Below are 11359 nucleotides of genomic sequence, written 5' to 3'. Positions count from 1 at the left end.
GCTGCTGCTGCTGTTTTGCACAGCACTCCGTGTGGGTGCAGGGAGGCTGACACGCTCCGTGTACGGGCCCTGCCATCGCTGGAGCCACGCGAGCCGTGCCGCACTGCCAAGACCGAGATCCTGGTGACTACACAAGCAGCACGTCGACATCAGAAGCCGAGACCTGCAGCCTGCGAGGGGCCTGGCCGGCAGCCACTGAGGCGAGCGGGGCGGAGGGGGCCGCCTCACGCCGCCCGCGCCCACGGAGATGCAAATGACGGTGAAGACTTGGCACAACAGCCAGGGGCGGAGCGGCGCGGCCTCCTCCTTCTCCCTCTCCTCTCGGCGTCACAGGGCGAGCCCCTGGCAGAGGGAGGGAGGCGGGAAGGCAGCCCAAGTGCCACAGCCGTGCACAGCCGGTGGGCCAAGGCAGTCCCGCCCGCCCCCCCCGCCACCGGCGCTGCGCAGGTGCCGCACTGCGCCTCCTGCCCCGCCAGGCGCGGCGCCCAGCAGCTGGTGGTGGCGTCATCCGCGGGCGCCGCGCCAGGACTCTGCGCGCCCGTGCGGGCTTCGCTCCGGCGGAAGTCGCCGCCGGCTCGCGGCGCACGCGGGGCTCCGTTCTGCCCTTCTTCCGGGTGTGGCTTCACCCGGGTGGGCGGGGCGAGCGCCTTCCCGGGCCGCGATCTGAGGCGCGCTCGCGAGAGCTCTCCCTTTTCCTAGGCCGGTGCTGAGAGAGGTGGGTGCCCCGGCCGCCTTTCCCCCGCCGCCGCCGCCGCGATACGGAGCTGGGCGCCGAGCAGTGCTCCCCGCGGCGGCCCCGCGGTGGGGATGCCCCCGATTACCGCCTGCCCGAGGCCCGATGGTCGCCGGGGCGCCTGGAGCTGGGGGAGGGGAGCTGGCGGGCTTCTCCCCTCACTCTCCCCTGGCGGCTCCCCGGGGGAGGCCGCTGTGGTGGGGCGGCAGGCCGCCCGCCGGCAGGAGGGGGCCGGGGCCGGGCGCGGCGCTCCGCGGGCCGGGCAGGGCCGCCCGGCGGCACGTGGGGCCCTGTGGGCGCCCGGGCAACCTTCCTGGTGCGGCCGGGGCCTGGCCGCCGGTCCCCAGCGCACAGGCGGGGCGCCCGGGTGGGCAGGCCTCTGGCTCCCCGGGGCGGTTTTCCCGTACGGTGGCCGGCATCCCCTGGCGGGACCTGCTGGGGCCCGCGGGGCGCGCTCCGGCTTCGCTTTGAGGCGTGTGGCCGAGTAGCCGGGTTGCCGAGTCTTGCAGTGTTTGTAGCAGAAGACACGTTCCTGCTGACAACCGAGATGTTCTTTTGCGTTGCAGAAAGGCCATGTTCAGCTCTAGCGCAAAGATTGTGAAGCCTAATGGCGAGAAGCCAGATGAGTTTGAGTCTGGTATATCCCAGGTACGTGCCTTTTCCTTCTGCTGTTTGGTAACCGAATGCGGCTTGTGGAGACAGTGTTGTGACAGTTGTCTAGAGCTTAAAAGATCAGCGTGATGCTGTCTAAATGTGTACTCTTTCCTAGTTTTACTTAGGAACTGGGGCAGTCAGCCTGTGTTCCCACCAGTTGAACTTGTTGCATCTGTCAGTGTGACGCTACGGGAAGTTATGTCTTTGATAGTGACAGCGGTAAAAAGTATATAGCTGCTTTGTGGCACTGTGGACAGACTGTGGCCTCAAAGACTTTTATGAATTGATCTGTATGTAATGGTTTATGTGCATTTTCACCTTTCTAGGCGCTACTGGAGTTGGAAATGAACTCTGACTTAAAGGCTCAGCTGCGGGAGTTGAACATCACAGCAGCTAAGGTAGGCTAGACCTCTGCAGAGAATTGCCTGGTGACTTGCTCTGTGTGTTTACTTCTTGGGAATGTTGATGCTAGGTCAGTGGTGAACTTAGCATTTTCTTAACAGCCTGTGATTGTTTTTTATACACTGTTGTGGTGTATCTTCTAGTATTTGCTCTTAACATGTAGGATTTTATAATAGTGGCTTTTTTTTTTTAGGAGCTGGTCTGAAAAGTCATTGTAAAAACTCCAATAGCAGTTTGTAATTTTAAATGTTTTTAAAAATGCTGGTTCTATTTTCTGTTTCTGCAAACTGGGCTTGAGGTCTGAAACTGACCTCAAGTGTTTGTGGCTATTAGCTGGAACTGTAGGCATTGCAGAATCTTTGTCAGGAGTGCAAGCTACAATACCCTGTAAAAATCAGTTGTAAATCCTCTTTTACCTACCAAGCAATAGATAGGAGGTGGGTTGAGGTAGTAGACTGACTTGATCGTGTAGGTTAGCCTGTTTGTAAACTTCTGGTTTGTAAAGGCAACTGAAACCTTAAGGAAGAAAAGGAAGAAGAGTGTTAGTGTTGGAATTTGTCAGCCTTGGAGACTGGATGGAACTTCTGAAACTGGTTGCTGCAATCAAAAACTTAAGTAGCTTGCTCTTTGATTCTTGCCCGGGCCCACCAATACAGGCACACATGCATGACTGATTAAGAGTTAAAGAATCTGGGAATGCAGAAGTCAGCTTGATGTATGAGTTCAGGGGCCTTCAGAATAACTGCTTTGTTGCTGAAGTACAGCAAGGCTTACAGTCCTCAATGAGGAGCTTTTTAAGATAGCTTTGTTGTTTAGTTAGTTACTTGGTTTTCATTGTGAGAAATACCCTGTGGGCATCTGAGTTAGCTTATTTGGGAACATGGCTGGTGAAAAGCAATTCAGCTTTCCATTCTGTTGGAGAATGAGGATGTCTCTGCAGTGAAGTTTGTGGGAGAAGCACGCTGTAAGCCTATACAAACTTCTTCTGTTTTGATCAACTGTTGGGGGAACAAACTGGGGCAAAAGTAATCCATTTTGGTGTGACATAAACCTGCTGGCATTTGGAGGTGAAGGAAATGACAGGAGTAGTGATGCAGGCCTTGGCAAGTGGTGGACAGAGAGGATTTTCATGTAGTAGCTCAAAAATAAGATATTTATTACTGTAAACTTTACCTAGAGTCTGCATTAGAAGCAAATAATTTTTGAAACTGTATCAGCATGTAAGTACCACTGCAGATGTGATGATAAGCATTCAGTATAATTAGAATTCTAGCATCTGAGTCCTGTCCTGCAGAAAGAATGAGCTTTGCTATTCAGAGGCTAGGGCTCTGAAGGGAGTAGTGGGTTTTATTGCCCAGTCCCTCCTTTACAGTAAAACAAGTGCTCTGACAGAGGTTTTTGTTTTCGATGCTCAGTCTTAAATGCATTAAAACAGGTACTGCTCTCTGATGCACCCCAGCCCCAAGTTGTAAGCAAGATTATCAAATATCTGTGTTCAGAGGGTTCATGAGCAAACCAAACATTACTTCTCAACCCACAGATAACGTTTACTTTCTGCTTCTGTTTCAGGAAATTGAAGTGGGTGGTGGCAGAAAAGCCATCATTATCTTCGTACCAGTTCCTCAGCTGAAATCGTTCCAGAAGATTCAGGTGCGGCTAGTTCGTGAGCTGGAGAAGAAATTCAGTGGAAAGCATGTGGTGTTCATTGCTCAGGTAAAACACATAGAATTGTAAAAATGTTGACTTGAAGGGATCCCTGGAGGTTGTTTAGTCCAGCCTCGTGCATGAAGCAGGACTGGTACCAACATAACATTGGGTCAGCCATGGTTTTGTCTGGCTGAACCTTGAAAACACTTTAAGGATGGAGATTTCACAGCCTCTCTGGGTAACCTGTTCAGTGCTGCACTGCTGCTCTTGTCTTGTCTGTTCAAGGTAACTGATACAACGCATATTTTTGTAACAGCAGGAAATGCAATGAATGTCCTTCTATGGATGTAGGCTAAAATGATTTCAGGTAGCAGTTGAGGCTATGGAAACTTGGCGAAATTGAAGCTTTTTGGAGGAGGATATAACCTTTTTGTTCTGGCCTTTCAGGCGTTGCTTCTCAAACTTCTGCAGGAGTAAGAAAGTGAAAGGGAGCAAATATTAATAGGACCTTTACTACACTTACATAATCTAAGCACTTAAAATTCAAGTTAATAGGAGAGGAAGGAAGAACCTGACTCAGGTTCTGAATTTATGGAAGGAGCTAAGCCATGAAAAAGTGATAGAGGGCTCTCTGGGCAGTACTAAGGGGTAGACGGACTCGGGAGATCGTCTATAGAGTGGACAGTTAGTAGTTGTTAGACTGAAACTATTTTTAGTGAAAATTCTTCATAACGTAATTTCATGAGCCAGAGCACCTTACCCTGAATCTTATGTGGCCAAGAAGGCTAGCTCACTTAAAGTGAGAATTGAGAATTCCCTGTTGGTTTAGTAATCCATGTTTTAGAAAGGAATGTGTACGTTTCTTCTGCTGTAGGCAAAATGTTCCTTTTGAATATACCTTGACCCAGTTTGGATTACAGTAACCCCATCATGAATACAGTCGTGGAGAATCTGTGATGTGTTGGTAGAAGATACTGCAGGTGGTTACAGCTGCATCTAAACCTCAGTGTTTTAAAACATGTGCCCTTGCAGATAGGGAAGTAGAAAATAAGTTTTACTGGTCCAAGCTGGTATAAGTACCTTTAGATGCTGCTTTTGGAACACATTATATTTAAGCCACGGTTTGATTTGGATTGTGTAGTAAGTCTCATTATTCAAACAAGCTCAGATGTCACCTAGTTGTCTGTGGGACCAAGATAGCTTACCTGCTCTGCTTTGCACCAGAGGTTCAGTCTAACAAATAATCTAAAATTCTTTGTTTTTTCTGCTCCTGAAGAAGTGTTGCTCAGGTTGCTAATATGACCCAGTAAAGTATCCTGGTTGTATTCATGGGGGAAGGGGGAGGTGAAATACAGATCTTTTTATTTCAGTGTACTGAATACAGGATCAGTAGAACAGAAATAAAACAATGCCAGTACTTCAGCCTCTGCAAGTAATATCAAGTTGTAATGCTGGTGTAGCTTTGGGCATATCTAAGTCTCCCTTTTTGGTGTTTCATATGTCTGTTTCTAGTGTGTGTGAGGCAGTGCATGTGTTGTGGTTTTTGGGTTCGTTTTGTTTTGGTGTGTTTTTTGTTTCTTGTGTTGATTGTAAACACTAGATACTGAGAAATGGTGGGTTTTGTTTGATTTTTTTTTTTTTTTTTCCCCCCCCCCCCCATAACAGAGGAGGATTCTGCCCAAGCCAACAAGAAAAAGTCGCACAAAAAACAAGCAAAAGCGTCCCAGGAGGTAAGTAAATAATACTAATGCAGTATGACAGCTGCCTTCTGTAAGTTGGTAGTTTAGTCACATGTTTAGTTGAGTTTTTTCAGAAGTCATTCAAGTGGTGGTCTCATCCTTTCTCTTACTGCTTGAAATAGTATCTGCTGTTTTACTGCTAAAGTGCAGTAAAAAGCTTCTCTTTGAGCACTGTGTTGCATTTCTTAGAGCTCCATTTGTGTTTCCAGCTACAGCTGTAGCCAGTTTTCAGTAAGCAATACTGGCTTAAGACACCCCGACCTGCTGTCTCTGTTACCAGAGTGGGCAGACAGGAATTGGTGTTTTGAAGTAGGAAGAGCCACATCGACATCACATGTCGGGCTGTACAGAGGGCAGGGCTGGCACACTGAAGGGATGCAATGAGGGAGAGTGGCTGAGGCAGGGTGTTGGTATGGGTCATCCCTCTGGGGTATGAATTTAACAGTTATTTGTGTTAAATTGCCTCCCTGCTCTTATCTAGTCTCTTTATTGATAAACATTCAACACTGTTATGTCTATGTGGATGTCAGTGCCTCTTCTATACTGTTCTTTATTTTACTGTATCATTATGTAGTCCGTGTCTTAAGTTTGTCTTCTGTATGACATGTGGCGTGTTCCTGTAACCTCTTCCAGCCCCAGTATTATACCTGTGTCATCTGTTACTGTATTTTGAAATTTTCAGGCATGGATTTTAAAAGTGCTGTTTCATAGTACTCATCTAGCTGAAGTCCTGCGTCTGGATGACTTTGTGTTCTATTGAAACTAGTGTTGTACAGTGGCTAGAGATGTTGGCATCTGTGTATGTAATTAGCCTGTTGTCACTTTCAGCACAAGAGAAGGAGAGTGTGCAGGACTGTCCCTTTCTCAGCCTGAGCCTATATCAGGCTAGTAGTGTTGTAAAACTGATATGTATGTTGCAAAGCGTAGAAATGCGATTGATGTTGATCTGCCTTAGCTATCCCGATCTTTGCAAGTTTGAAATGCTGCTGTAGGCACAGGTCTTAGTCACTAGCAATACTGCCTTGAAACTGCAGATCGGGAAGCTGGAAATTTTACTGGTCATCTAGACTTATGCACAAAATAACCTGGATTCATTTTTCTCATATTGGCTCACTTCTGGACAGTTTGGAACACAAATGTAGACATTAAACAGTCTTCTAAGCATGGACTGAACTCACCAGCTAGGCTTTTTCCTGTGCTGCATCGGTGTTCTAAGTCTCTTGGGTTTAGGCAGATGAAGAAACAGTGTTTTCAAAACTGGGTGTCCTATGAACATACTGTGTAGTTGAAGATACTTGCATATTGAAGCTCTTCCAGTGAGGGTCTCTGGCAGAATTGCAGATGGGACAACTGGGTTCTGATTTAAATGAGTTCTTCCTTAAATGTGTGGAAATAAAAGGAGAATTTCAGGGCTGTTGCTGCAAAGCAACATGATCTAAAAGGTCAGAAACCATGCTACTGACTTCTTCCCCTCATGAAATCATTAAGTTTCTACACTTATTTAGCTTTTATTTTTGCATGACCTGTGAAGAAGTGTATTGTTACACTGCAGCATTAAAAAACCCCAAAACACCACTGAATTTTCAGATAAAGCATGCTGTGGAAGGTTTAAGCCTTAGCAAACTGGAAAATTTTGCAAGAGGACATGTTTTAATGACACAAATGTGGCATTTCAGCCGTACGCTTACTGCAGTGCACGATGCCATTCTTGAAGACTTGGTCTTCCCAAGTGAAATCGTGGGCAAGAGAATCCGCGTAAAACTGGATGGCAGCAGGCTCATAAAAGTCCATTTGGACAAAGCACAACAGAACAATGTTGAACACAAGGTAAATGGGAAACTACTTTCTCGTGAAGGGTGGAGTGGCATTCTGACATAGCTAAGAGGTCGTTTTAGTGATCCAGCAAAAGACTGCCTTTTGGCTTGTGGCAATGGAGAGGCTTCTGTTTGTATTTGGAGTATGATGCTGCAGGTGGGGCAAGACTGTTTTGAACTAAGCTCTAGTTCACCTTGCCAAAACCCCTGGATTGTAAAGTAGCTATCTTGGTTCCCTCATGGGAACAGTGTTTTGTTGGGGTTTTTTTGTTTGGGGATTTTTTTTTTTTGTGTGTGTGTGGTTTGGTTTTTGGTTTTTTAAGTGAAGCATTTAATTTTGACCTTCAACAGATGTGCTTGGTGTACAGCCTGTAGTCCCCTATCACTTTGCTTTTTTTCTGTGGGGACATGTTTAGGTCTGCTCAGCTCTCTAGGTCTCCTATGGTTGCAAATCAAGGAGGTTCCAAATATTCTCCAGAAACATGTCTTCTATGTAAATACTCAGCTACCATAATCTAGAAGGAAACAATCAACCTCATAGTTGCACTTCAGAGTGAAGGCACAGTGGGAAATAGTGTAGTACCTAAAGTATGTTAACATAGATTTTACTTCCTTACACAGCATGTATAAACAAGATTGTTTGTCTTCACAGGTGGAAACATTTTCTGGTGTCTACAAGAAGCTCACAGGCAAAGATGTGGTGTTTGAATTTCCAGAATTCCAGCTGTAAAGTGCAAAAAATGGCTCAATAAACAACTGTTCATATAACAGAGTAATTTCATTTACATTTTGAATTCCGTAAATGTAGATGGGGATTAACTGGTTCATGGGACTTCTCTACTATCTGGATGAGTGACACTTGTATATCAAACTATTAAGTCACCAGTGTTTTAAAGGTAGCACTCTTAGGAGGTTGTTCTTGTCACAGTTGCAACAAAAGTCCAGAGTCTGCAAAAAGAGTTGGCACTGAAAAATAATCTGAAGTATATTGAGAGTCACCTTTTGGGGAGGATATGGAGAATTACTGTAGAGCAGTGGAACTCCTGAGTTTTGCACACAAGAATACCAGCTGGAGACCTACGTGTTCCTGACACTGGAAGAAGTCTACTTAGCAGGTGATGTGACCTCTGAAACATGAAGCAATGACATCTGAAAAAGGGGTTTGAATTTTTGGGAAGTATGTTGGAGGAGGTATAGTTTGAATTTGAGATAAGCTTCTTGCTCTTTACGTGGCAAAATTATGTACCAATTCTTACCTAAAAGCAGGTCCTATAGCTTCTCACCTTTATCAGAGTGACATGAGGAAACATTTTCATTTCTGAGAGCTTGACTGTCTTGCTGGACAATAACTACAGTTTTCTAGGTATTGATCTTGCTTTCAGAAATCACGGATTTTTCTATCTCCATATATTAGCAGTATGTATGTCTGTATTTCATGGCTAATAGCTGAAGGCAGGGATAGATACACCAGGGTAAAGCAATGACTGCTGGAACATTTGGGTTTTAAATAATGTTTTAACATAGTTTGGTACACACTTGGCAGTATATGGAGAGGTGAGGAAGGACTAGCTGTGTCACAGCAGTTGAAGGCTGCGGGATAGTGTCTTACAAACACTACGTTTTTGACTTGCATATCTGTTTAGAAACACTTCCAGCAAGTAACGATTTTTCTGGCTCGGGGGAGAGCATGGAGTTGGGCCTGTAAATGTTCTGAGCAGTTTATATAAATTTAGTACTTCACTGTGCTGAACAGGCTGTTCTGTTACTTAGGAGCAAGTGCTTAATACAGTAAAAGACACCTGATTATGGAGACAGCCTATTAGGTGAAGAGCTAAGTAGGTAACAGCCTGTGTTCCAGGGGATTTTAATAACTTGCATCTTCCTACCTGGCAGTAGATGGAGGAGAAGTGCCACTTGTTGAGGGTTGTACCTTTTATTTCCTTCTCCCATTTACTGTGGTTTTGGGTGCTTCCCATTTGATACCTTTCTTCTTCACAACTGAAGAACTAAAAGTTTAAAACAAGTTCTGCATTGCTTTTTGAAGGCGCTTAAGTCATGCCGTAACTTCAGTTTAGTAGGACAGGATGGATAGCTGTATGCTGTTCCTTTTTGTGCAGAGAATGCAAAGAGAACAAGGACAACACGTGCTGCGTCGCAATTAGTAGTTAATTTCCTGCTACTTGCTGACAAGGCTTGAAATGTTTGCACAAAAAAGCAGGCTGTATCTTTGAAGAAGTTGGATTACCTTAAGGCCTTCTTGTCTCTCCTTTCGAGCTTCTTTCTCTGGAGTATAACTTTATTCCTCGCTTAACTCCTTCACTATTTATTGTTCGTATTGGATGATTCAGCAGAAGTGACTTCATCAGCTTCCCTTAGAATCAGGTGAGGGGACTTATAGGTATGTAATAACCCGAACCCTGGCAGCTTGTGTGGAGAGTAATCACAAAACATCTTACAGCAGGAGTACCAGAACTTTAGAATTCAAGTTGTCATTGTCAAAATGGGTATTACTCAGGTCGGAAACCCCACCCCACCAAGTCTGCCCAAATTAATTCTAGTCTCAAGACAGACATGTTACTAAGCTTCCTGCTGCAACAATACCAGATGGTAGCCTGTGCAAACTGATATTTGCTGGTGTGCATTGGAAGAAGCAGTCTGAGGAGTATTGGGAGACTTAACTGCCTTTAGTTAGAGGTTGGCGAGTCTGCTGGGGCTGTGTAACCTCTGCAAGAAGAGGTGGTGATCAGACAGCAGGCTTCAGTAGATGGCATTTCCTGTTTCGTGGTGAATACAACTCAGGTTTGATCTCTTCATAGTAATAAAAATGTCAGTAGTGTTTCTATTTTGAAGCACTGGGAGGGGGTAAGCGGGGGAGGAGAAATCTAGTAAACTGAATGTAAAGATTGCAAATGTTCCCAGGCATTGCCAGCTGGCTATAGATTTTTCTTGGCTCTTGTTGCAAGCCCTTTGAACTATATGAAATGCAAAGGCCCGTGTTGGCCCCACAAGCAAATTCTTTGAGTGAAAGGATAATGCTGTCAAAGCCATTCGTGGTTCTTGCATCAACTAAGCTGCAAGTAAAGGTGAATTTTTTGTGGCATAAAAATACCAGTCTGTGTGCTTTGCAAAATACTTTAGTCCTAGTTTACCTTTATTCACAGGCTCCCTTGTGTGTTAGTGTCAGTGATAGTCAGCCAACTCCCTCTGTCCCTCGACAAGCATATCAAGTGTATGCCTGCAATCTGGAAAGTCAGTTGATGCCATCTGGTCAAGTGCTAATGAGGCTGCTGGAATACTAGTGTCAAATGCTACCTTAACCTAAACAGACTCCATATGAGATGCTGCTAGACTTTTCCTATACCTTTCATGTGCTGGCGCAGTTGAACTCTTGAACGCGCGATTCCTCAGGAGTTTTATCAGCTGGTCTGTGTGCAGAAGTGCTGGGGCATTCTGTACCAAGACCCTGAGCAGTAGTAGTACATGGGTGGTGTCGATGTGAAGAGACAACCAGGTACTGAAGAGTATAAAAAGAGCGATTCTTTCCTGTAGTAGCCCAAAACGAGGAGCAGGAGCTTTACATCTGTTAGGTGCTCTTGGGATTTACACCCGATATTAGAGCTTTCATTGTTTATTCCATATGAACCCTTTCACAAATGTCTTCAAATACTTTGGTCTGTGAGGAAGGCTGCTGCCCGTTGATTTTTCCTTTGAAAGGGTGTGTAGATGTGTCACAATTCTAGTGTGGCAGAACTTGCTTGAAGTTTTGGGTGGTAAGTGCTTGACCTGTCTCGTATTAATACGATAATCCGATGAATGATAACATCATGTCTGATTAACCTTTCTTGAGTGTAAGTTTTAATGTAGCAATCCTCGCACCAAACAGCGTTAGAAGGAAATCCTGTCATTCCTGCATTGTGGGCTGAAATAATCTATTTCCTATGCCTTTTTTTCCCTGAATTTTCCAAGTGGGAGGCCCGAGTTTGATTCTCTTGTTATACCTAAAAGCCAGAGCAGTGCCGAGAAGCTAGACCTTTTCCTCTGTGGGATGTGCTTTCTAGGTCTCCAGAGGTGTATCAGTGACAGAAAAAAAGATACTGATTACAGAAAGTCATGAAGTCTCGTAAAAAGAAGGCTTGTGGTTAGGCTGAGGGAGTGTTCTCCTGTCCTGCTTGCGGGCCTGTGCAGCATTGATCAGTGCCGATGGCTGACCCCTCTGTAAGGCAGTGGCCTCGTGGTGCCTCTTGCTGCCTGCCTGCCGGGCGCTCGTGTGAGCAGCCTGTGTTCTGCCGAGAGTAAAAGAAAGAAGTGACAGGAGCATCTCTTTATACTAGTGCTCTGTTCCCTGCAGAGAGCTGCGTGTAAAGGATCTT

At 45.5% G+C, this 11359-nt stretch overlaps 1 protein-coding gene across 1 annotated transcript; it reads left to right on the top strand.

Moving 5' to 3' along the window:
• The first annotated feature begins 589 nt into the window (after positions 1 to 589).
• On the top strand, positions 590 to 7757 carry RPS7 (ribosomal protein S7). Its single transcript, XM_055810718.1, has 7 exons — positions 590 to 715; positions 1300 to 1381; positions 1714 to 1785; positions 3359 to 3502; positions 5102 to 5166; positions 6852 to 7002; positions 7642 to 7757. Exons 2-7 carry the CDS (start codon positions 1307 to 1309, stop codon positions 7717 to 7719), a joined length of 585 nt encoding a protein of 194 aa, XP_055666693.1. The 5' UTR covers positions 590 to 715; positions 1300 to 1306; the 3' UTR covers positions 7720 to 7757.
• Positions 7758 to 11359: the final 3602 nt, after the last annotated feature.

The sequence above is a fragment of the Falco peregrinus genome, chromosome 7, assembly GCF_023634155.1.
Source record: "Falco peregrinus isolate bFalPer1 chromosome 7, bFalPer1.pri, whole genome shotgun sequence".
Classification (NCBI taxonomy): Eukaryota; Metazoa; Chordata; class Aves; order Falconiformes; family Falconidae; genus Falco; species Falco peregrinus.
The sequence above is the reverse complement of the archived record's forward strand: the minus strand, read 5'-3'. Positions and strand labels throughout refer to the sequence as shown.